The sequence below is a fragment of the Mus caroli genome, chromosome 8 (genome assembly GCF_900094665.2).
Source record: "Mus caroli chromosome 8, CAROLI_EIJ_v1.1, whole genome shotgun sequence".
Classification (NCBI taxonomy): Eukaryota; Metazoa; Chordata; class Mammalia; order Rodentia; family Muridae; genus Mus; species Mus caroli.
In genome coordinates, this window is record NC_034577.1 from 19,538,255 (window position 1) to 19,565,360 (window position 27,106).

At 47.7% G+C, this 27,106-nt stretch overlaps 1 protein-coding gene across 2 annotated transcripts in view; it reads right to left on the reverse strand.

The window, feature by feature from the left end:
• Window positions 1–27,106, reverse strand: part of Plekha2 (pleckstrin homology domain containing A2) — a 61,749-nt gene that overhangs the window by 22,163 nt on the left and 12,480 nt on the right. For both annotated transcript variants that reach the window (XM_021170743.2, XM_021170742.2), the window contains exons 2-4: window positions 25,326–25,489; window positions 8,918–8,974; window positions 1,196–1,244 (exon numbers count right to left, since the gene is read on the reverse strand). In XM_021170743.2, coding sequence (XP_021026402.1) covers window positions 1,196–1,244; window positions 8,918–8,974; window positions 25,326–25,466 — 247 coding nt within the window. In that variant the 5' untranslated portion in view covers window positions 25,467–25,489. The remainder of the gene's footprint in view (window positions 1–1,195; window positions 1,245–8,917; window positions 8,975–25,325; window positions 25,490–27,106) is intronic.

The window sequence follows — 27,106 nt, forward strand, 5'->3', positions numbered from 1 at the left end:
CACCATGTGGTTGCTGGGATTTGAACTCTGGACCTTCGGAAGAGCAGTCGGGTGCTCTTACCCACTGAGCCATCTCACCAGCCCTTGGCCTCACTTTCAACCTGTTCCTCCCTCTGGGCATTCCCTTAATCACAGCTTACCTCTGATTGATTGATTGATTGATTGATTGATTGATTGGTTGATTGATTGACTTTCATCATTATCACTAATATATCTTTAAGTGAGCTGACCACAAAATTTAAGAGTGACTTCTAAACTTAGCAATAATATTTGGAAGGAACAGGAAAAAGAAGAGAGCCAACCTGAAGTTGGGAGAAAGAAGTCACTTCATCCCTCTGGCCCAAGACTGAAGTCAAGAAGCCGTTGCCGAGGAGACAAAGAACTCGCTGTTTCCATTCATACAAACAGCTCTTTATTGAGGACCCACTATGTGCCAGCAGCCATCTTATGTGCTGAGGACGTGCAGTGACGACGCAGGAAGTGACTCTGCCTCCCTGAAGCTCCTGCTCAGAGCCTCCCTGGACACAGAAAGGCCTCAGCATTTGCTCAGAGCGAGGGCTACTTAGCAATACAGTCGCCAAGCGGACCAACTGAAGATAGACTTGAGGCATTGGTGGAGTGGCTCTGCGCCTTTGCCACTAGCCCCCAGCCCCCAACTACAACTCATATGGCAATCTTGAGACCCTACATATGCCTTCCTTCATTTTAATGCTTCCCTGCCTTTTCCCCCCTTTTCTCGGACCTTATCATGTCCTGAGTACACCGCTGCTCAGTTCTAAAGTGAAGGCTCCCAGAGACTTCTACCAGATGCTTTCTGTCCACCTTAAACAGAAATACAGCTTGCCTCATAATCTCAGCACATTGGAGTCTGGGTGCAGCAGGGGCAAAGTTCCAGGGCAGCTTTGACAGCTTTGGGGGTGGGGGGAGAGAAGAAGGGGAAGGAGGAAAAGGAAGAAGGTCAGGAGGCAGATGGCCAGCAGAAGCCAACCTAGCTAAAAGGCTGCTGGCCCCTGTGTGCCTGGTCGCAAGTTATTAAAAATCTTCACAGGGGTATTACTCGGCACCCAGAACATCCCTATTATCTAAGCTACTCATGCATACAGGATACAGCTCCCATGGGATCACAGGGCTGTCTTCCACGGAAATGAAGTTATCACAGGTCTATGGCGAAAAGCCACTGTGGCTCAGTACTTACCGAAGCAGAATGGAGTTTTAGGTTTCTGCTTTGGGGTAGCTATGCTCACCTATATCAAATAAAGACAGAGAGAGACATGAGTGTGCTTTCATCAGTGTGGAAAACGTTTACCTTGAAAATATTTCATACGTAAGAAGAACATCTCAAACCTATGTATATTTGAAGACTGACAATTGAGTGTCTTGCCTCCATCCCTTAAGAAACTGGCACGGGCCGGGCAATGGTGGCACATGCCTTTAACCCCAGCACTCAGGAGGCAGAGGCAGGTGGATTTCTGAGTTCGAGGTCAGCCTGGTCTACAAAGTGAGTTCCAGGTCAGCCAGGGCTATACAGAGAAACCCTGTCTCAAAAAAAAAAAAAAAAAAGAAACTGGTACGTTCAGTCCTATTCCTTAGAGCAGGGCTTCTCACCCTTCCTAACGCAGCAACCCTTTAATGGTCAGTTCTTCCTGTTGTAGTGACAACCAATTTATTTTGTTGCTACTTCGTAACTGTAATTCATACTGTTATGAGTTATAATGTAAAAGTCTGACATGCTAGATGGTGTTGAATGACCTCTGTAAAAGGGGTCATTCGACTCCCAAAGGGGTCACAGCCCTCAGGTTGAGAACCACTCTCTTAGATACTCTTCTGTGGCAGAACTTCTACCATCCACATAACTGGTATCCTGGTGCCTGTACTAACTTTTGTCTCTGCAAGAACACTCTAAAAGCCACTGGGGTCCAGACAAGATTTTCTCTGAGCCACAAGATCTAGCAGAGTCCCATTCATTCCAGCAGGCTTCTACTATGCTCTCGAGAGCTAACCCCTTTCCCAGAACAGTCTCCCAACTGAAGGTGCTTAGGGCGTACAAATTCTAACCAAAGCAGAAGGGAACAGCAGGCACTCTTATCTGAAGGTCTAACTATTTATGCTGCCCATGCACAAAGGCAACTCTCCGGATGAGTGAGCTCACCTGGTTATATTCAAAAGCAGGGCCTGTGTAGACGGGACCACTGGTGTGCTTTACCTAGTTTTTACAATCCTGTCCCTTATATGGGTTTTGCTGAGTGTCTGCATAGGAGACCACATCATTCAGGTTCATGCTCCATCACAGCCTACAAAGATCTGGTGATTATCCACCAAATGGATGCTGGGCCAGCCATGCTGGAACACTCCACCCAACCCACTTACCAGGGTTGCCTAGAGATGCAGCACCTAGCACGGAACCCATCCACATACAGTCAGCATCCTGCCCAGGACACTGGCCTCTCAGTCCCCTTCCTAGATTTCCCAGATCTCCTTATTCTTCTCTCTGGACTCTGGGACTTGGAAGTAGAAGCATGGATTCAAGTCTTGAAGTGAGCTTCTTTGAGGCTCACAGTTGCCAAGATCTAACCATGATTGGCACACTGGTCTCTACGCTCTTGCTCTTGCCCCTAAAGTCTTCCTAGATACCTGCCCTGATTCCTTAGCCAAATAACATTGCCCCAAATACTCAACCAGGAACTGGGGTGACACCTGTAAAATATCAAAAGGATAAATAGTAGAGGTTTGTTTTGGAATCAGTCTCAAATCATTAGGTGTGTGATCTCCATTAGATGTTCTGTCAAGAAAGGAATCACAGTCACGTTCCTATGGAGTTAACAGAAGCATCGAATATGTCAGTGCAAGCAAGAGACCTGGCTACACTGCCATGTAGAATCTACTCATGAAAGAGGGACTATGGTGTCAGGCAAGGCAGCATTCATCTGTAATCCCAGCACTTGGGAGGCTGACACAAAAGGGCCTTGACTTTAGGCTACACAGCAAGTTTCTGGCTAGCCTGGGTTACATGGATGCACCCCATCTTAAAACAAATCACACACTACAATAATAATAATAATAATAATAAATAATATAATAATAAATATTTAAAATATAACTTAAAAACCACACATGGCATTTTCAATGTTAATAATTAAATTGTAAATAACATTACATCAACCTCAGTGACAAGTATTTAAAACCCAAGATGTCACATTACCCCTGTTTCTGAAGGATGAAGAACTACATCTGCTGATGACTTCCTACTAGCAGAATCCCAAGGCTGCCCAGACTATCACTAAGGGAAGGAGAGACAGAAACTATGTAGATGTGTGTGTGTGTGTGTGTGTGTGTGTGTGTGTGTGTGTGTGTGTTCATTCCACTGTATTGACGAAGAAACTCTGAAGCAAGGTGGAGGCCAGGTAGCCTAAGAAATTTCTGAAAAACATGAGGAAGAGCTCAGACAGACAACTGGCAGTAGTCATGCCTCCATGCTTCACAGGTAGCATTTAGGAGACTGCCAGTCCTGGCCCTGAACCACCTTGTTTTCCTGGGGTACAGTCCAAGCCAGTTGCTGGTCTGCAGCTACTCATTTCCTGGCTGTGAACCTCGCCATCTATGTTTCCAGGCAACCTCCAGTCCTCTGCTGGAGCTGTGCTGTACTGGGCTATGCTGGGCTGGGCTGGGCTGGGCTGTGCTGTGCTGGGCTATGCTGGGCTGGGCTGGGCTGGGCTATGCTGGGCTGGGCTGTGCTGGGCTGTGCTGTGCTGGGCTATGCTGGGCTGGGCTGTGCTGGGCTATGCTGGACTGGGCTGGGCTGGGCTGGGCTGTGCTGTGCTGTGCTGGGCTGGGCTATGCTGGACTGGGCTGTGCTGTGCTGGGCTGGGCTGGGCTGGGCTGGGCTGGGCTGGGCTGGGCTATGCTGGGCTGAGCTGTGCTGTGCTGGGCTATGCTGTGCTTGGCTGTGCTGTGCTGTGCTGTGCTATGCTGGCTGGGCTGGACTGTGCTGTGCTGGGCTGTGCTGGGCTGGGCTATGCTGGACTGGGCTATGCTGGGCTGTGCTGGGCTGGGCTATGCTGGACTGGGCTATGCTGGGCTGTGCTGGGCTGGGCTATGCTGGACTGGGCTGGGCTGGACTGTGCTGTGCTGGGCTGTGCTGTGCTGTGTTGTGCTGTGCTGTGCTGGGCTGGGCTGGGCTATGCTGTGCTTGGCTGTGCTGTGCTGTGCTGTGCTGTGCTGTGCTGTGCTGTGCTGTGCTGTGCTGGGCCGTGCTGTGCTGGGCCGTGCTGTGCTGGGCTGTGCTGGGCTGTGCTATGCTGGGCTAGGCTGGGCTGGGCTATGCTGGGCTGTGCTTGGCTGTGCTGGGCTGGGCTGGGCTGGGCTGGGCTGGGCTGGGCTGTGCTGTGCTGTGCTGTGCTGTGCTGTGCTGTGCTGTGCTGTGCTGTGCTTGGCTGGGTTCCTGCATTAACCCTGAGTGTCATGGACCTACTGTTTTCTGGCCCTAGGAACCCACCCACCTCCCAGCTTCCTTCTCATCCAGCTGGCAATTTTGATGGAGTTGTGAAGCTTGGTCCCTAAGATCCTCTCTACCTTGTCTGTAGCATCGCCCTTTCCTGGACAGACTCCTATTTATCACCGGCTGAACAGAGTGCCACTGGCTGACCCTTTGACCCCACGTGGATTACAAATGATCATGCTCACTGCGCTGATTAGTCAGCCTGGGAAAATGCTACCCATGCAGTTAGTGTGAGAACCAGAGATTCCAAAGGCGATACTCGGCTTTCTGCTTGTTCATATTCGTATATGCACTTTATAGTCTGAGGGTCCACATGCATGTGCATTTACAGTGTGCCCCAGCCTCATGGCTTAGCATGGAAGCGTTGTTGGGCAAAGTAATTCATTGCCAAACTAATGAGATTGATCCCTGTTCTGTCCTGCTTAGCTGTAGACCAGGGTTAAGAACCTCCACAGACCAGTTTCTCCCTTAGTAACACCAGTGTGAGAAGGTAAATGTCCTTCTCACAGACACAGGGCAGCAGGCACAGAAAATTAATTTGTCCACCTGTGGCTACGTCCACAGAGAAGAGCTGTTGCAGAACTCTGACTTTGGCCTCTGTCCCTGACAGCCTGCCCCCAGAGGCTTGGACAGCCCCCCCCCCCCCCCCGCCCTCATCTACCTTCCACTTGTTGGTGACAGTGTCAGGCTACAGCCATCTTCAAACACAGGAAGAGCACAGGCCCTACAGGAAGCAGTGTGGCCACAGGTGGGTGAGGACATCCAACAGTCTGACTCAAGTGAGGGCACCCAGGCACAAACATTCTCATACCACAAGGCAGACACAATTGAGTCACTGCCCAACAGTGGTCGGCTGGCAGGTCCTGTGAGCATGCCAACATCGAGAGAGTGTTGGGGTGAAGAAAAGAATACCCTTGGGGCCCCCCACGAGTGACGCAGAAGAGCCACCCGGCAGCTGGACAGTCTCGGGAGCTTTCGATTATCAGACGCAGTAGCAACCTACGAGTCACCCAAGCATCGGGACACCGTGAGGGCCAGCCACACCCTGTCTGCCGTTGGCCGGAAGTGAGGCCTCTCAGCACCCGGGACAAAAGCAGAGGAAGGTCTTGGCGAACTCAAAAGCATGCCCCAGTGTCAGAGGAGACAGTGTCCCACAACAAAGTAAGAAAGCCACCCACACAATCATCAGAGGCCTTTCAAGTTGGTACATATGTAAGCATATGTACCTGGAGATTCAGCAGTGCCCTTCAGTGGGCTCTCTAGAGCAGTAGTAGCTCTCAACCTTCCTATCACCGTGGCCTCTTCTCTTCTCTTCTCTTTTCTTTTCTTTTCTTTTTCCTCTTCTCTTCTCTTCTTTCCTTTTTTATTTGAAATTTTCTTTATTTACATTTCAAATGTTACCCCTTTCCTAGTTTCCTCTCTAAAAATCTCCTATCCCCTCTCCCCTCCCCCTGCTCACCAATCCACCCACTCCCACTTCCTTAACCTGGCATTCCCCTATACTGAAACCCAAGGGCCTCTCCTCCCATTGATGACCGACTAGGCCATCCTCTGCTACATATACAGCTAGGGCCATGAGTCCCACCACCATGTGTTTTCTTTGGTTGGTGGTTTAGTCCCAAGGACCTCTGGGGGTACTGGTTAGTTCATATTGTTGTTCCTCCTATGGGGCTGCAGACCCCTTCAGCTCCTTGGGTTCTTTCTCTATCACCTTCATTGGGGACCCTGTGCTCTGTCCAACTGCGGCCCTCAAATACAGTTCCTCATGCCACCCAACCATAGAATTATTTTCTTGCTATTTCCTAATTGTAATTTTGCTACAGTTATGAACCATAGCATAAATCTCTGTGTTTGCCTATGGTCTTAGGTGACCCCAGTGAAAGGGTCGTTCAACACCTCAAGGGGTCCCGACCCACAGGTTGAGAATCGCTGTTTTGGAGTCTCTCTCTCTCTCTCTCTCTCTCTCTCTCTCTCTCTCTCTCTCCCCCTCCACACCCAGCCCACAACACACAAATAGTTAATAGCCAGTATTTTTGGAGGACCTGTTATCTATCAGAAGCCCTCAAAAAATAGATCCAGTAGGGCTGGGGGCTGGCTGTGTGAAGACCTCTGGGATGGGACTGAAGGACAATGAAAAGATAACACCATGGGCCACGTTCAGTTATTTTCCAGTTTGCCCAACCAGACTGCTTCTGTTGTCATTATGTCCTGGAGACAGATACTTCCATCTTTGGGTCGTCCCTCTGGAGGACAGCACCCCACACACACACACCTCTCCCCACCCCTTACCCCCCCTCCACCCGTCCACCCCACCCCTAACATGCCAGCCCCAGAGATCAGGGACAGAACAAGCCAATCTGTCTCACACTGTGCAAACACTTGACCCTGGGAGTAACCTAAGGATGACAAAAAAAAAAAAAGAGAGAGAGAGAGAGACAGACAGACAGACAGAAGAGGGCCTGGTTTGTTCTGGCAGTGGGTCAGCTGGAGGTAAGGTACTCATCGATCGGTGACCTAACCCAGTGGCCATTTATGGGTTTTTCAAAGACCCGTGCGGGCTCACCTGTCTCAGGAAGGGCTGGCTGAAAGTCAGGTCACCCTTTCTAAAAGAGGCAGAGGATACTGAAAGCCTCCTCTGGGCTGCATTTATAAACCATGATTCAGCAGGAGATTATATTCACTGCCCCCTCCCCCCCCCCCAAAAAAAATGCTTCCCCAACCCATCACACAGGAGACGGTTTCAGTTTTCATCTTCAACAGGGTTTTCTGCTCTCCTCCCTTCCCCACCCCCTTGCCTCCCCCTCTCCCCTGCCCTCCCCCCAATTCTCCTTCTGGAGAAATGACCTAATGAGCTCTCAGCAGACGAGAAGAAAGGGCCCCTTGGGGGGGTTGGGGGGGGCAGGAGCTGGGCTGGGCTGGGCTGCCCTGGCCTGGGGAGGCCCCCACATTTCTTATCAAAGGGCATGCACAAATTGCCTGCAGCTGTGCGCTTTAACCAGCAGCGTCCTTCCCCTGAGGCCATTATCTCCCCTCTAATCAGCTCAACCACTGCCCAGCATCTTCTCTCCCTCGGCGCTGAGGTCCAGCTGCAGCTGGCAGGCATGGGATAAGCCTGCCCGTCCAGCCGAAGATGGCCACTCCTCTCAGCACCTCTCTTGACCCCCATCGTCAGTAGGAGCACTTCTCAGATCTTAAATCTGTTACCAGATGGGAGCCACTTAGCTCAACCCCTAGCCTCTAGGTCCTCAAAGTCCCTTGGGTGGGAGGAGCCAGGGAAGAAAGCAGCAGCCCTCATGAGGACAGGCATGGGGGACAGGACTTCTGTGGCTTTGGATCTGGCTGGGTGCCACCTGGCTTCCCTCCTGCTTTCTGAAGAGGAACTAAATCCCCTGGCCTTTTTTTTTCTTTATTTTTATTTTTATTTTTTTTTAAATCAGGGCTGTATCATGGGTCAGCAGCAGCAGAGGCTGCCTGGGGAGGGGCTGCTAAAAGCAGCCGAATTCAGCAGTATTTTGTGAGCATTGTTGACTGGCCCTACTCCCCGGGGACTCAGAGAAGACTAAGAGCTGCTCTTGCCCCTACATGAATGCTAGGTGAGGGCACAGACTGCCAGGGACCTGCCATGCTCCCCAGGAGGTACCCAGATGTTGGGTGTGGTCCTGGCCATATCTTAGGGCCTTGGGGGGGGGGGTGTTTTCAGCCCTCCATCCTCAAACCTTCTGTCTGGAGAACTGGTAAAATCCCAGGGGACCTGAGGCATTTCCGAGCTGCTGCTCATAACTGTACACTTCGAGAGAATCCTTTACTGGATCAGGGTCATTGTCCCTGTGTCCTTTTGTTCCAATCACAAAAAAAAAAAAAAAAAAAAAAAAAGAAAAAGAAAAAGAAAAAAAAAAAAAGAGGTCACATCCTACATGGTACTTTATTTCAGATGTGACATGCTTCCCAAAGGCCAGTGGTCAACAGCTGGAACTCTTAGGAGGTGGGGCTACGTGGGAAGTCCTTAAGTGATTAGTGATACCCTTAGAAGAGATTATAGTATCCAGTCCCTCTATAATTTGCCTCCTAGCCATGAGGCAAGAAGCTGCCCACCACTGTTTCGGACATAATGTGCTGCCCCAAAATCACGACTAAGATCTCAGACACAGTGACCCAAAGTAACCCTTTTCTCTTTCAAGAGTATCTCAAATGTGCCCACAGGTCTGGAGCGATGACTATCCGGTGGGTCCAAAGAGTAAGAGGCTGTGGGCCACCCTCTCCACTGCTAACCACCACCACCACCACCACCAGACAGCAGCAGCCTGAGAAACAGAGACACGGAGGGTCAGGGCTGTGACTGCTCCCAAAGGCTCACACCTCCAGGATGTAGAGCTTCCTCCTGCTCCAAGAGCATGGCTTCCCGGCCTGCCAAACCAACATTACCTTCGAGATGTAGGTCAGCTGCAGAGACCCGACAGCTCCTGCCCCAACTGCCAGGTTCTGAAAGACAAAGATGTTTTCTTAAGATGTGCACTGTGTGAGGCTCCCAACCAGCTGTAAGAGATAGGGTCAGTGTTCCGGTCTAACCTGTGCCATTGTAGTCTCGGGCAAGTCACCCTGCTCACCTACAGGACACCAGTGATAAATCTGGGGGAACATAGTACCACTAACACTACCCCTCACCTTCTTCCGATGAGTTAAGTTACTCTAGGACAGGGGTTGGACGGGTATGCACCACCACCTAACTGACCCCCAGGGTCCCCTGCTGTGATCTGAGATGCCCTTATTTAAACCAAAATGCTTAAGATTTCAGGGTTTTGTTTTTTCTTTTCCTTTTCTGCTAGTGAGAGTTCCTTTTCCTGGGTGATGTGATGGCAGATGCATGTCACTACAACCAAGCACTTAAACATTTTACATTAAAAAAATGAGAAGTCCTGAGGACTGGACCCAAGTCTAAACACAGAATTCCATTTGTGCTTCATGTACCCATGATACAGATTGCCGGAGGACGGACGGTAACTTTAGACAATGATTTTCGGTCCCTCCTGTTCTGACTGTAACACAACTCAAGGGGCTAGGCATAGAATTTTCTTTCTTTCTTTCTTTCTTTCTTTCTTTCTTTCTTTCTTTCTTTCTTTCTTTCTTTCTTNTTCTTTCTTTCTTTCTTTCTTTCTTTCTTTCTTTCTTTCTTTCTTTCTTTCTTTCTTTCTTCCTTCCTTCCTTCCTTCCTTCCTTCCTTCCTTCCTCCCTTCCTTCCTTCCTTCCTTCCTTTCTTTTTCCATTTTTTTACTAGATATTTTCTTTATTTGCATTTCAAATGTTATCCCCTTTGCTGGTTTCCCCTCCGAAAACCCCCTATGCCCTCCTCCCTCCTCCTGCTCACCAACCCACCCACTCCCGCTTCCCTGCCCTGGCATTCCCCTATACTAGGGAATCGAGCCTTCACAGGACCAAGGACCTTTCCTCCCATTAATGTCTGACAAGGCCATCCTCTGCTTCATATGCGGTTGGAGCCAGGCATAGAATTTTCTACTTGTTATCACATCCACATTCGGAAAATTGCAGATTTGACATCATCTCAGACTTTCAGATTTTTTTAAAAAACTATTCCTTTTATTTATTTTTAATTAGATATTTTCTTCATTTACATTTCAAATGTTATCCCCTTTCCTAGTTTATTTTATGTATATGAATACACTGTACCTGTCTTCAGACACACCAGAAGAGGGCATCAGATCCCATTACAGAAAGTTGTGAGCCACCCTATGGTTGCTGAGAATTGAACTCAGGACCTTTGGAAGAGCAGTCAGTGATCTTAACCACTGAGCCATCTCTCCAGCCCTGGGAATCTATTGAGAACCTGCACCTATAGCCCGTGAGTCCATTGAGAACCCATACCCATAGGCTAGGAGTTCACTGAGAACCCATTCTCATAGCCTGGGAGTCCATTGAGAACCCATACCCATAGCCTGGGAGTCCACTGAGAACCTGCTTCCACAACCTGAGCCTGCAGCTCCAAAACTCACACCATGATCCTCCAGGAGAAAAGTGGAAGCCCCCACTATACGGGGCCATCTCTAAGCAATGAAAAGAACAAAATCTTGGATAAGAAAAGTTAGTAAATTTACCTAAGGATTAACAGAGAAGTGGTCTACCATTCTAGAAGACTCCCTTAAGAAATGTCTTAGCTGGAGAGATGGCCCAGGGGTTAAGAGCTGCTCTTAGAGAGGACCCAATTTGACTCCTAGTGCCTACATGGTGGCCCACAACTGTCTGTAACTCCAGTTCCAGGGGCTCTGATGCCCTTCTATAATTTCACAGGCACCAGAAGCACACAGTACACAAATACATGCAGGTACATGCAGGCAAAATACCATATACCTAAAATAATTTTTTTTATTAAAAGAAATTTTTAAAAAATAAATGTCTTAGATTTGGGGAGAACACTCTAGCCTGTTACCCAAACTTAACTTATATCTCCAAAGTAAATTCAGTTTGTCCAGCTTCCTGTTTATAAGGAAACAGGGCTAACACAACCATTTAAAAAGAGCTCTGAATCTCAGCAACAGACCTAAAAAAAGACTCCATTGCCATAATTTATACATAAAATATGAAGCTGGGAAAGCACCTTTGAGAGGCTGAGAGTGTAGTTCAGTGGTAGAACATTTTCTGAGCATGCAATGGGACCCTCACTATCACCCCAAGTTCCGCAAAAATAAATGAATAAGAGCTACCTACCCTTGAGTGTGCAGATTGGCATTATTTATGCACTGCCTAAATTTTATCATGACTTCTAAAAACTCATTGAAGGAAATCCCTATTGTGTTAAGAAAGATCAGTTCTGTCATTCCCCAAAGCAAAAGCCACACGGAGCCACCACTCTCTGAGAGTAAGGAGCGAGAGCCTGAGGGGCCATGAACGACTCTGGACAGATGCAACTCAGCTGGGGAACAGAGACAAGCCTTTGTCTCCGTAGTGTTTCTGTGGCCTGGAGATGCCGGATCATGTGGAGCTAAAGGCTTCCAGGTCTTCTAGGAGCAGTCCACCATTGCAAAAGCCTGAGAGACTGCGATTTCACTGTAGTATTAACACTACTGACTGCAGTCAAGACTATCGCAAGATTTTCCCTGTCCAATTACATTAATATAGAGGAGGTCTGTGATTAGACAGGGAAAAGGGAGAAGGAGCAAGAGCTTGAGAGCGTGGCCTGCCCTCTCCCCCCAAAGTTGGTGTGTTTATTTTTTAATATTTCCCGCATCACAAGACCTTTCCTATAAAATGCAGCCGATAAACCGTGCCAGATGGTGGCCGGGAGAATTCCATGAAAATAGGGTGAGCATAGTGCAGAACAGCCACTGGCCCCTCAAGCGAGCTAATTACAAGATGCAAACCCCAGGGTCCAGGGCTGCTCTTAAATAACTACTCTCCCTCACCCCAAACCACATCTCCGAAGCCTCTGGAGCCCCATCTTGAATTATGAGTGAAGTGGAGTGGGGGAGCAACTTGGACTCTAAACCACAAGTAATGACAGGGGTAGATCAGATTTCAAGGACATCAGCGCTCTGCTGTAGCCGTGAAAGCCTCCTCCCACTCACAGTGACAGTGCTGCCTGCCGAGATACCCTGGGCATGAGGGTGGGGAAATCTCATGTCTACTCCGCCCTTTCTGCTCTGAGGCACAGATAAGTGCTCTCTCCATCCCAGGAGGCCAGGAAAACATGGCGAATGTCTGAGAAGCTGTTTGCCCTCCACCTCCTACCCATCCAAGGGAGGAAGGGCATAACACTGGGAGAAACATCCCTAAGAATCCCAAGGCTTCATCCAAAGTTAGACTCGGTATCTGCTCCAATTATTGGATCTACAAGGTTAATGGCAACACCTCCCTACGGTTGGCAAGAACTCATTGATTGTCACAGTGGCACGCAGACAGTCCCAGGCAGACGTTTCCTCATCAGACAAGGTTGCACAAAAATGCCTGAGCAGCCAGGTGCCAGCGCAAGGAACCCAGGAATCAGCACCCAGAGAACATCAAATGCCAAGGGTGGAGGGAGGAGCCACAGCGTTGTGTCCAGTGATGAAGGGATAAACTCAGGACTCTGTGAGGCCTTCGCTGACTCCAGCCAGCTACAAGCTCCTGTCTCTCACCTCACAGACAGATCCTGGATGTTGGAACAGACTCAAACACTTGGAAAAGTTCTGGCTCAAGCTTCACCCTCAAAATATGGAGTCTAAATCAAATGGGATGGATTAGAAGACAAACATTTCAAAACACTCCCAGTGATCCCTAAATGGACCTAAGTTTAAGAACAACTGAGAAATGGGACAGGATCTAGCCCCTGGATGCTGTGTTGCTGTATATTTCCCTAAGAATCAAGTCTATTCTTACTACACTCACTATAAGCTTACTGAGGACATGACTAGGAATATCAAGATGAAGGCATCTCATAACGCTAGTTAGGGGTTTAGAGCTGTGAAGAGATCCCATGACCAAAGCAACTCTTATAAAGGACAACATTGAATTGGAACTGGCTTACAGGTTCATTCAGTCCTTTATCATCATAGTGGGAAGCACGGCAGCGTCCAGGTAGACATGATTCTGGAGGAAAAGCTGACAGTTCTACATCTTGATCCAAAGGCAGCAGAATAGACTGTCTTTCACAGGCAGCCAAGAGGAGAGTAGATTCTACACTGGGTGGAGCCCGAAAGCCCTCAAAGCCCACCTACAAAGTGATGCCTCCAGCAAGGCCACACCTCCTCCAACAAGGCCACACCTCCAGCAAGGCCACACCTCCTAATAGGGCTACTTCTTATCTTCCTATGGTCAAGCATTCAAACATATAAATAAATCAATGGGGGCCAAACCTATTCAAGCCACCACAGCAGGTGTCTAATAGTCCCAGAACTCAAGAGGCAAGGCCAAGGCAGGATGCCTTCATAGCTCTGAGCAGATATGGCCCCCACATAGGAAGGATAGTAAACTATACCTTATTGACTACTTATTTGGGTGCTAGGGATTGAAGCTAGTTCCTTCATGAGTGCCCAGCACAGAATTTAATATTGAGGTATACAGCCACTCTCACACTTTTGAATGAGGGACTTACACTTCTAGAAGGCAGTGAATATTAATCACTGAGGGAAGATTTTTTTTTTAATTGACACATAGTCATCTTACATCGTGGGGTACAGTATGACAATCCAATCCGATGCAGTCCTTAGAGAGGAAACAGGAGCACAGAAGCAGCAATGCTCACGGTAGAGGCTGGGGAGAGGGTTGGGTGGGGAAGGAAATCCCAGCACAACAGCAGGAGCTGGCAACCCTTCGTGAGGTCCATACGTAAAAGTGGCCTCTACGTTTCTTAGACAAGTGAATTTTCTGGAACAGGACAGTTATCTGTGCACTAACAGGGGACTTTAAAAAGACCCGACCAACACCTAGCATTTTACTCAAGGTCTCTTCAGCCAGCCAGGATCTCAAAAGACTGGGAAATATTTGGTTTATTCTCTCCCGTGACCAAGAAAGAACTGAGCTGCCCACAAAGCCGGTGTCTCCACCTTAAGTCCTTCTGCAGAAACAGCAGCTCTCCATGCTGAAGTAGAGAACTTCACTCCATTTCCCACTTCCTAGCAAGAGTAGCAGAGAGCATAGAAATGGCCAGAAGATCCAACGGAAGATTAATGGATCGGCAGGATGTTGACCCTATCAGCAACACTGACAGCTCTTCGGCTACCATGATCCCCTGGGTGGTTTCTACAGGAAGCCCAGGGAGAACAGAGCTTGTCATCCCGGCAACAACCTAGTACTTTGGGAGAGCACAGCATGGGAAACAAGGCAGAGACAGGTTAAGACTGAGAGAAGTACCATACATGCTTCACAGTGCCACCTTACCTCCACAGTCCCATTTCTCAGATACAGAAGCCAAAGATCCAGCAGGCAAGGCAACTGGCCCAAGGTTATCCAGATGGCAAATCAGGCCAGTTTTCAAATCCAGCCCTTCCAGATTGCCAGATGGTTTGTGGTACTTTCCTTCATGCCAGGCCACACACACACACACACAAACACACACACACACACCCTGAGACAATTATCTACGAGTTGATTATCAATGAAAGGTAAATACAAGAATAGAAACAAAGTTACACTAAGTAGGGCCTTAGAGACTTGCCCAAGCTGGGCAGGGCAGGAACTAGTCCAACTGGCTGTTGGGTGCCAAGCTCCAAAAGAGCAGGGGTTGAGGGGTGGGAAGGGAGGAGGAAGGATGCCCAGCCAACAGCAAGGAGCCCAGCAGGCATCAGTAACTGCTGCTGCCTGCCAGTAGAAGAAAAGAGAATCCAGGTAGCAATCTCATGCCCAGGGCGTGAGTCCACATGGCTGCTCCTGGGCTTTCAACACCAAAACCAAGACCATCCAGGCTCACAAAGAGGCACCTGTGGCAGGATGGCAAAAGAGTAAGCTGCCCAGACCTGCGTTCCACAGCCCTCCTGGAATGAGAGAGTGGCTAAATATAAACCAGCTCTCCCAGGCACCAGCTACCCTGGGCAGTCCTTTACCTCCACCCTGTAGATTCACTTCCTGTTAAAAACTTGTTGGCCCACCTGATGCCCATAGCTGCTTTTCCCATTCTCTGGTTCCAAATATGTATTTTTTAACCATGCCCTGGTGGGCAGTCAATATCATAGGACGCAGGGTTGGCTTAACACTCCGGGGAGTCTAGTCCTGGCTGCATGTGCTAGCGCCTTCTTAGACAGGATGGGGGCTCTTCTGTGCAAGCCTGCTGGTTTCCATATCCCTTGCACCCCTCTCTCAAAACTGATCGCCAGCTTGAGCTTTATAGATGCCTAGAAATAGGTGAGTCTGAGGCTATCGGTAACCTCAATGGCCCTTAAGCTCCTTCATCCCTTTCTTTAACCCAGCTTCCTCGGAGGTTGCCTAAAACTCAATGTCATTTCCCCTTCCTCTTCTCGCCCGTACCCCTCCCATCTTCCACATCTCTTGTCAGTGGCTCCTTAACTTTTCTCCAGTCAACCAGATATGAAACGTTTTCTTATAAGCACACAAAATGTATTGTTTTTTAAAAATACAACTAGCTACACAAATTATCCCTGAGGGGAAAATGTGTGGGTTTTAAACAAAGAGAAAATAACTACAATGTATCCTGTTTAAAAGCTGAGCGCATTGACCTATTGTGACGTTCAGTCTCTTTTAACCATCATTTAAGAGTTGGCAAACTGCAGCACAGGGATGCTTGAGTTTAGAGTTTTGCCCCTACTGTCTCCTAACAGGGACAGCTCTCCCAGCTTATAACTACCTGACATACCAAAGAATTTCATTAGCACAAAGAAACTAAATGAAGTAAGTTCAGAAACACTCACCAGACATCCGGGGAAGAGCTGGCAGATAACGTGCTGCTTGCAGTTAACTAATACTTATTAAGCACCTCTTACTTTTCTGGCCCCAAAACATTACAGAAGTTTCAAGCCACCCTTGAACATACTATGTAACAATATTTCTGTATTTAACAGGAGAGAAATCTAAGTCAGGCTCACTGGAGCATACACGGTACTACGCTCACTGCCTGTGTCAGGAGCTGTACTACGCTCACTGCCTGTGTCAGGAGGTCACTGGCTCCTCACACTTGACAGGGTCTTTGTTTTTGTCTGTTTGTTTTTGAGACAGTGTTTCTCTTTAACAGTCCTGGTTATCCTGGAACTCACTCTGGAGACCAGGCTGGCCTCAAACTCAGAGATCTGCCTGCCTCTGCCTCCCGAGTGCTGGGGTTAAGCACGTGAGCCACCACTGACCCACTTAACAAGGTCTTTGTTACCACATTTCTTTCTTAAATTTGTCTACTGTAAATAGCACACCAACACCTCTATATCGCCATGGCTCCTCCTTCATAAGAGAACAATGCCCTCTGGCTCCCCAAGATCACCATCTCTTAGCTATAATCCCGTGCTTATCAATTTGAATTATATATGGAGTTGTATAATTCTACATATTGTTTGATTAACTTGAAATGTAAATGAGGCGTGAGCAGATACTTTAAACGTTTGAGGTTTTTTTGGCTAAGTTTGGTAACCTGAGTTTCATTCCTTGACCCCACATGGAGGAAAGGGAGCGTCAACTCCCACAACTGCTTTCTGGCCTCCACAGGCACACAATAACAAGGGCATTGTCATGTGCACACATACATAATATATAAATGCTTTTTAAATGCTAATGGCTTCTTTTTTTTTTTGGTTTTTTTTTTTTTTTTTTTTTTTTTTTGGTTTTTTGAGACAGGGTTTCTCTGTGTAGCCCTGGCTGTCCTGGAACTCACTCTGTAGACCAGGCTGGCCTCGAACTCAGAAATTCGCCTGCCTCTGCCTCCCAAGTGCTGGGATTAAAGGTGTGTGCCACCATGCCCGGCTGGCTTCTAAAATACATGAATTTATGATTCATCATCCCATTGCAATTTTTTGGCTGATTAATATAACTTTCTAGCAAACTAGAGAAGAAACTCGGGATAGAGTACCTGCCTAACATGCACAAAACACTGGGTTCAAGCTCCCAGAACCACAAAAGCATATGATTTTATAAACCAAGACTATGAAGAGGCCCACCCGTGAATACTGCTATGCAAAAGCAGGTGTGACACTTTTGGTGAGTCTATGTCACTCCTACAGTCAGCCCCCAGGTCTATCCTTCTCCTTCCTCACCCAGCCAAGAGTCCTGTCCCTCCTTGATTCCCACCATTCATCATGGCACACACAGGTACAAAAGCGAAGCCTGGGCTGAGTCAGAGACCTCAAGTTCTTGGAGATTACCAGAGCCACAGGAGGTCTGCCAGAGACATGGGATGTCCACCAGGGAGACCTACAGCCAGGGAGTGGAACCAGCCCAACAGAGAGAAGTGTGTTATGATGCCCAAAGCTGAAAGGGAAGAAGTCAGCTAAGCCCTGTGATTATCAGACATAGAACTATGGGATTTGCAGTTGCCCCTGCTGGGTTTTTAAATCTTGTTTTGGTCCAGCATTTCCTATTCTCGTGTTCCTCATTTTTGGAATGGTAAAGTATACTCTGTACCAATGTATGTTAGAAGGAAGTAATTAGCTTTTTGATTTTACAGGGGGTTACAGTTATGAAATTGCCTTGAGTCTCCGAAGAGACTTTGGACTTTAAACAATCTTGAGACTGAAAGACTGGGGACTTTTGAAGCTGAACTAAAAACATTTTACTATGATGTGGCTATAAGCCCATGAGAGCCAAGGAGTGCAGTGTAGTGGTTTCAACGGGGATGACCCCATAGACCCATATATTTAAATGCTTGGTCCTGAGTCGGTAGAACTGTTTGGGAAGGATCAGGAGGTGTGGCCTTGTTGGAGGAGGTGCATTGCTGGGGGTGGGCCTTGAGGTTTCAAAACCTCACCCCAGGCCCAGTTCATGTTCATTCATTCTTATTCTCTCTCTCTCCTGCCTCTCTCTCTCCATCATAGTTGTTGGCTCGACATTTATGCTTTCAGAAATTCCTCCAGTATCATGTCTGACTGCCTGCCGCCATAATCCTGACCATAATGGTCATGAACTCTAGCCCTCTGGAACCTTGAGCTGCAATAAACTCTTGCTTCTCTAAATTGCCTTAACCATTGTGTTATAGCGATAAGTAACTAAGGCACATATATACTCAGTTATCCACCACAGAAAGTCCGTCTATCTTTCAAATAAAAAACGCATGCAAACTAAGATTAAAAAAAAAAAATTAAGACTATTAAAAAGAAAACTTTCCCAAACCAATTGGGAAAGAGTTGAAGGTTATAAGATGCCTGTCCGTGTGTGGGTTTGGTAAGTAGACACTGGAGAGAGCTGTCCTGTAGCTGCCTGCTAAGAGGCTGTAGCTGGGGGACAAGGACAGGGGGCAGAGATGTGGCCACTGTCTCCTCTTTTCTACACTAAGTTTGCACCAGGTGAAGGCATTGCCCATTTTCAATGAAGTTACTTCCTCGTTCTTGGTATTTGCCTGGGCTGGAGCCAACGATGCAGAAGCCATTAAAGTACTGATAGAGCCCAAACTTTTCCAAAGGAAGTTTCTGATGTAAAAACATCGCTCTGAACTGCTTTCACTAAGTCTTTGGGGCAACAATGCCATTATATATCATAATGTTATAAGGTACATATTTATATATCATAACGTTGTTATAAGGTACATATTAATACACTCTTCCCCTCACTCTGTAGCCTTTCCATTGAGATGAGCCCAGTATCCATCCTGCTGTGAACACTGTGTTCTTTGCCTGGCCAATGAAAAGACCTACTTTCAGTCTTTGGTTGGTTGGTTGGTTGGTTTTTAAACAAAGCAAATGTCTTTCACTGGGCTCGCACATTTGCTAGGAGAGATGCGATCTTTTAAGATATTATAATGATCCATAATTCACATGTTGGCTTGTGTAAAAGAAGTGTATTGAAATATTTTTTTTGGACAAGGAGAAAAATTACACTCTACTGAGGAATCCTGACGAAAGCCACCATCAAATGTCACATGGTGTCCATGCTTTGGTTTACACTTATTCAGAGCCATACAATGTGGTCTTGCGATTAACCCTGTGTGTGGGTACTGGCAGTGCTGAACACCAGTGTGGCTGAGCAACCAAAACTCAGGTCTGCATCCACAGGTTGCTACAGAGTAGAGCAGTCCCATAAGTGTTCCATCTGCTCCATTGTGATAGGAACAACACTCAGTTAAAAGGAAAACTGTCAAGGCCCGAGTGTAGCTCAGTGGTACGGTATTTATCCAACATCTGCCAAGTACTGGTTTAATTTCCAGCACTACTAACACACACACACACACATATACATACACACTTACAACATATAACACACGCACTCACACATTTACACACATACACAACATATAGCACACATGCACTCACACATTTACACACATACACAACATATAGCACACATGCACTCACACATTTACACACACACACACACACCTCTGCAAGTATCATGACTTGAAGGAAATTTGGGCAGTGTTTCAAAAACCATTGGCCAAGCTTGGTGATACACTGGTGCTTGCCTAGAATCTAGCAGCTCAACTCAGGAGCCTAAGGCAAGAGAAACACAAATTCAGTCTTGCCTGGACAATTTAACAAGATCTTGTCTCAAAACAACTACAAGGTGTTCAGTGGAAGAACACTTGCCTAACAGGCACGAGAGCCAGGGTTCAACCCCTAGCACTGAAAACATTAAGCAAACAAAACAAAACAAAACAAAACAAAACAAAACAAAACACTATTGCTTGTTTGCACGATGACTGGATTTTAGAGAGAGTTGTTATCCTGTAAGTTCTATATTGTTATTCTGCACCTAGAGTTGACAGTATGCTATTATGCGTTTATAAATACGCTAACTTCCTAAAGCTGCTAAAGATGATTACTGCAATAACAAAAGAATTATTGGTTTGCTTGCTTGATATTGCCAGCATACTGGATTTTTAAACAAATTAGCCAATTCAGTGGTCTAATCAATAACATTGGTACTTTCCACTTAGCAAACTGTTTTACCTATTGGATTTCATCCTCAGTTTACCGCCACCAATATCTGTGATTGAAACCTTAACTCCTTACCTCACATTGATGCAAAACACTGCCGTTCAAAGCTGCAGCTAGGCCCTCTTGTGTTCGGATCCCACTTCCTCAGGTCCCCCCATCAGATGCTGTGGCCAGTCTCCTGTGTTTCCCTTCACTATGCTTAGGGGACTGGCCATGGGTTCCTAGAAGCCATTCTGACTGCATTTGCAGAGCTGTGGTCACCGGTAGTCGGCACAGACATATACGAGCCAGACAACCCTAAAACCTAACTCACCAAGAGCTCCTTGAGGCCAGGCTAAACCTTCCCTTCTGACTCCCACCTAAGTACTCAGCCCTGAGGAACTTCCTCCTTTCTCAGCCAGGGCTGCCCCCATCACTTCTAGGAAGTCCCGAGGAAGCATCTCTTTAAAGAATTGTCTACAAATCTTTGTCTGGGTACCTGGTTGCTCATCATAAGGACTTCTTCTGGGGGCCCCTAACCGAAAGCAATCCTTTAGCTAGGTAACCTCACATGCCCTCCTATGTCCCCATAATGGCTATCTCCCATTCCTCTTCACCTCTGAATAGGTCAAAGTGGCACAACAGCTAAATAAGACTTTGTACATAAAAAGATTTCAAAAATAAATGTTCCTCAAGCCTGAACAATGTATAGTAATATCACCCAGCCTCCACAATCTGCCCACAGTTGGGTATGGCGGCATATGCCCATCATCCCAAAACTCAGGAAATGGAAGTAAGAGGCTTGTCAATTCAAGTCTAGCCTGGGTTACATAGTATAAGATACTGCCTCCAAAAAAGGCTGAAGAAAATTAAAAGATGACAGTCTAGTACTACTTCTCCCATGAAGATATGGCTCTCAACCATCTCTACCCAAGTCTATGTGATCATCCATCTCCCTACTCACAGGGGATGGAGGGGAGTCTGTCTTGCTTACTATGGTGTCTCTATACTTCGGCATCTAACACGTTAGACATACATGTGTTAGTTCAGTACATACATGTTAGGTAACATTACTAAGCTTCAGAATAGAAAGGACTTGCTTAAAACACCAGTCACCTGAGAAGATGGGCCAAGATTGCAGCCTTGCTCTCCTGTCTATCAGACCTGAGAAGTTTCCATATGAGTGAGACTCTGCCTCCTACTGTTCTGTCTTCCTCAAGAAGCAATAGAAATGGAAAACTACAGCGTCTTCTCCTCCAACCAAAACCCTGGTATCCAGGCACTGGCACCAGCAATGAGCGGTGTGATGTCTTGTCATGATGGCTTAACATTACTACAGCTTTGAGGGGTTGTGCATGTCATTTCTATTTCCTCAACTTGAAACTTCCTAGAAGCAGAGACATTGTTGAATTCAACTTCCCCACCCATCTCCAGGAGCCAGTAAACTCTCAGAAGGAGAGAGAGAAGACAGAAGTGAAGGATATCAAGGACTTCAGCTTTACCGCAGCCACATGTCCAGCCTGATCAACACTGAATTAAGGAATCTCAGTCCCAAGGGCTCACGACTAGGCAGGGGCTTTACTGAGATGTACAAAGCACCTCACAGGATGCCTGGTGTCCAGTGAGCCCTCAGGAAACAGAGACTGAGGTCAATGGCAACAGCAATGGAGGAAACAGTGGTAGAGTTGAGACAGGCTCATCAAGACAAGATATGCAGGCATTCAAACGGGAGGTGATCAGACTCCTGGGTTCTGAAAACTTCGTTAATGCTAGCTAAATCATTCTAATACCACGTCAAGAATCTCCCTTTCCCTATAAAAGAAAGACATTGCCTCCCATAGCCAGATTGTCAAGGCTGAGTGATATTATAGGGCCCTCAAACTATGCCCTTGTTCTTGTGGCTCTCCACAAGAACAGGCCAACATCCCCAGGGATCCCCAGGCTATAGCTTATTCTGGGTTTGAATTCTGTTCCTACTCCCAGGAGAGTAACATCAAGCCCCTCCCTCTCTAAGGTAGTTCTCAGGCAGCTTCATTATTCACTGCCCCTCCCTCTCAGTCTCCTATTCATTCACTGATGCGTGGAGTACATGTTCATCCAACCCCAGACATGTCACTCATCTCGAGCATGTGAGCTCTGCCACCTCCCAGCTGTATCCTCCCCTTCTCTTGCTTAACCAGAAACTTCATTTACAGGCTTTTCTTCCTCACAAAGCCACCTCAAGATAGCCGGCTTATTGTGAGTAGCAAAGGCAGGGGTACGGGAGTCAGACTAACAGGCTTATAATACTGGGCATGTCACACACACATACACACACACACACACACACACACACACACACACCACCTCCCTTGCTTCCAGAATGAAGGCAAGACACCTTCCATGCCCACCCCTTTCCTCTAGAGTGAGACAAAAGCCCAGAGAATTGGGCATGGCATGGTAACCACACTTCACCCAAATCTGGAAAGATTGCTTGGCCATCAACATGGCCAATAACTAACACAGGAACTGAAGAGGTGTTCTGAGCCGTCCATCACTGTCATAGCAAGACCCATCTGGTTGTGCTCTCCTGCTTCCAGGAAGAATTACAACTGAAGAGCCCTCCGGCAGAAAGGAAAGAAGGCTGCCCTGGGCAGGGTGGACACTAGTGCAGAGGCAGTCCCAAGAGCCAGGAAAGTAGGCATGCAAGGTATTGCTGGTGAACCCAGGTTCCAGGTCTATGAGACAATCAAGTCAGAAGGTGGGTTACAATGAGGGAATCCTAACAGCTGGCAATATTCAAGACCCAAGATGAGGACATCATGGTTGACACCTCTTGACTGAGAGCAAGACTCTCTGTGGCTCAGAGTAGGAGCAAAGGGTCCAGTTGGGTATGTATCTCAGTGGGTACAGCACTTGCCACCCAAACCTGAGGACCAAAGTTCAGATTCCCAGGACCTGTGTAAATGCTGGGCATGTATACTGGCTGCCTGTAAGCAAGTACCCTGGAGGCAGAAACAGGGATTCTCGAAGGCAGGTAGACTAGTTAGTCTAGCAAAATGACTGAGCTCTGGGTTCAAGGGAGAGACTCTACCCCAGTATACAAGGTAGAAAGCAATCAAGGAAAAGTGGCATCGAAGTCTGGCCTCAAATTCATACGTCTTCCCCCACCCCTCTACCACACACACACACACACACACAAACACACAAACACACATATATACATGCACGACACACACATACACATATGTAAACAAAAGGCAGGTTGGTTGATAGGTACAAATCAGAACTTGCCAGCAGCAGGGCAGGGCTCCCCCAAGAAAGTGTGTCTTGGTTCAGGACAGCACAAACGCAGGGAACAGCATAAAGTCAGTAAATCAGTATGAAAGTCCTCAGGAAAGTGACAAGCAAGCCAGAAGGCAGAGCAAGACTTGAGGATGGTAGGAGGCAACCAGAAGACACAGCAGCCTCTCTATACAAAGGGTCAATCGAGTCCAGATGTTCAGCGTTAAGTGCAAGTCGACAGCTGCCTTATTGGAGACATGGGGTGAGATGTGAGCGCGGTTGTTTGGAGGGTCCCATTTTTCCTGGAGCAGGCAGTGCACAGCACATGACCCCCCTTTACATGTTTTCTGCATCTATAGTGTTTTCATTCAGCTCTCAAACCCAAAACACAAGCAGTGAAGACCCACAACAGGCTAGCATGCGGGTAATGACCAGGGGGTTCACATGGCTTTTCCTACATCATGTCTTTTTTTTTAAATAAGAGATTTATTTTATTTACATGAGTACACTGTCGCTGTCTTTAGACACACCAGAAGCATCAGATCCCATTGTAGATGGTTGTGAGCCACCATGTGGTTGCTGGGAATTGAACTCAGGACCTTTGGAAGAGCAGTCAGTGCTCTTAACCACTGAAATATCTCTCCAGCCCACAGCATGTCTTTTTTAAAAACATTGGTTTTGTTTGCATTCATGTGGTGGGGGAACATGGTGGGGAGGGGGGGGTGTTTACAAATAAGTACAAAGCGTGTGGCATTCAGAGACCAACTTGCCAGTGTTGCTTCTCTCCTTCCACCATGTGGACCCTGAGGACCCTGACTCAGGTCATAGGCTTAACAATGAGCACTTTCACCCACTGACACATCTTGTCAACCCTCCAGCTCACATCTTAAAGCACATATCCAATCACTAACACCGAGACGATTCCCTTCAGCCTTTGAACAGACCCAAGCCCCTCCCCCAACATCCATGCCTATCCATGTACAGCCACGTTCTGTCACTATGCGGTTCAGGTGCATACCATTCTTCACAGCCTCCCTTCCCGTGAAACCGCTGTGGACCAGCTGGAAGGAGGAACATGACAGCTCTCGGTGGAAAAAGAAAAAGTTCCAAGTTCCCAAAGACTAGTCATTGCCAGTCACCAAAACCCCACCTCTGCCAAGGCATAGCAGTAAAACAGGGCAGGATAGGCAAAGTGCACACAGCTTTGATCCTAAGGCTCTGGAGGCAGAGGAAGGCAGATAGATCTCTGTGAGTTTGAGGCCAGCCTGGTCTACATTGTGTGTTCCAAAACAGCCAGGGCTACATAAAGAATCCCTGTCTCCAAAAAAAAAAAAAAAAAAAGAGTAGAGGGAGGGGAGAGAGAACTTGGTTCCTCATCTTTGTGCCTGGTCTCCACAAGATAATAAGGCAGTCACTTCTCTTTGCCTAGGGGTAGATTGCAATGTCCAGGACTCCTCTGCAGCATGAGGAAGCTATACCAGGTGACCTAGAAGGTCATTGCCAACCGAAAAACTCCCTGACTTCCTGATTCAGGAGACCAGAGAAGTCCAATATTGTCCAGGTCAGGGAAGCAGATCACATTCTCTGCTAGGGAGGGGCCCCAGACTGGAAGAGCAGGAGCTGTCATTAGGCCACAGCCCCGAGGAGGTGAGAGGAAGCGAGTCAGGTCCGGACGACTCTGCCCGACTTTCCCCAAGTATTAAATTCCTGTATACAAGAAAAACAGATCTAGAGCTAAGAGACTCCGTCTCCCCCAGATCTGCTCCTCAGCTCTCCTCTCCCTCTCTCTTCTTTCCCCCAACCGAACACACCCTACTCTGGATTAAATCAAGATTCTTGTACCTGTTAAGCTCACATATTACTGAGCACCCTCCCCCACCCCACCCCTACCTCCACCCCCACCCCCGCCAGCTTTGGAGAAAGTTCTCCTCACAGATGTACATGTGTGCATGCTGGTGTGTGTCGGAAGGGTCTCTTACTCCTTACAGAGGTCCCTTGAGAGAAACCCAAGCCCCGCTCCCCTCCCAGCTGTGACAGAGGGTAGGGCAGTCGCCCTGTCCCCTTCCCCTCTGGCTTCTCACCTGGGGATTGTCCATGTACCAGAGGAGGCAGTTGGCCTGGGTATCCAGGATAAAGTATCTCCGGAGGAATTTGCCACTGTTCTCATTGTCTTCAATATCCAGAAACCCACAGATTCGGTTCTGCCGATCCACATAAGGCATTCCTGGGCTCTGTTCACATCACCCTGCACCACAGGAGGGAGAGACTGGGTGAGAAGGAGGAGAAAGCAGGCTCTGTCTGAGAGCCTGGAGGAGCCTCACCTGTCCCTGGTTTGACTCATCTCTGTGACATGCTAGGCTCCTTGCCACCAGCTTTCTTCCATGGACACCAAATGTCTACCCCACTGGACCCTGGAAACTTCTACCAACTCTGAACAGTCATTGAAACCCATTAGAATCCACTCGGCTAATTTTCCTGAGGCCCTACTGTGTGCTGAGCATAGTGACCTACGGGATATTAGCTTCGTTATGCGCTAGTATGTGCTCGTGTATCAAGAGGCTCAACTTAGTCGGTATCCTGTGCCATCACTAATTACTTCTTAATCTTTCTGCACCGCGGTTTCCATGACTGTGAAGTGGGACTAATCATGGTACCACCCCTTACAGGATTTTTTTTTTTTTTTTTTTTTTGCCATGAGTTAAGTTGGAGGCATACAAGAACCACTTCCTGGTTACTAGTTACTACGTCTTTACAAAGCCTCAGGAAGTGATAGTAACTCACTTCACACATGGAGACACTCTCCCGGAAGATCCCTCCCAAACAAAACAAAACAAACAAAAACAACAACAACAACAAAACACATCCAAGAATCAGACATAAAGAAGCTGGAGTACCCAGGGATTAAACGCTACTGTGATAGGTTCCTGAAGAACCCATCTTCTAGTGAAGGAAAAAGGCCTGACACATCCCTGATCTTGTTCTTCTGGCCTCCAGACCGTAAGAAAATAAATTTTCCACTGTTCAAGTTCTCAGGCTGTGGTACTTCGCCATGACAACCCGAGTCTACTCCTACAGCTACCAAATGCCTACAGCTACCAAAGGAGTTTGCAGAACAGCATAGTACATAATCCTGGGCTCTGCTCATAGCATCCTGTGTGGGAGAGGGAAGGGGGCTAGTGAGGAAGAGGATGAAGCAAGCTTTATCCCTGGCTAAACCTTACCTGGCTTGACTCATCTCAGTTCCACGCTGGGAAGGAACAGAAAGTAGCCATCGCAAGTCCTAAGCCCGGAGCACCTTCCCTCACTCCAGAATAGGGTCTCTGGCAATTTGAGAATAGCCACAGGTCCTGGCTACTTCATCTTTCCAGCATGTACTCTAAGAGCTTACAGGAAAAGGGGAGAGCCCCAAAGCCCTCAGAGGAGAGAAAAGGCCAAGACACCTGGTCTGGACTCATGGGCCATGAGGAAGTAGGTTAGAAGCCCCACAGGACTGCAAAGGGCTATATCACCTTCAGACGTCCAAAGCCAGATAACATCCAACCACTGAGCTCTGACTCATTTCAGCAGAGCAGGACTTACAATGGCCCCAGCCACAGAAGTCCTGCAGCCAAGCAAAAGTTTGAGGTGGCTGATGAAGGTGCCCTATGACCCAACACAGATTCTGAGAAACTACTACCCCAGCCTTCCAAGCCCAGTGGGGACAAAGTCCCAGGGAGCAGGGGCCACATTTTCAGGCCAGGCTTGCTCTAAAAGTGATGGCTGATGGGGTAAGGTACTCACTAACATTCCAATGAGCCTGCAGTACACCAAGAAACAAGGGCCACATACACACACACACACACACACACCACACACACACACA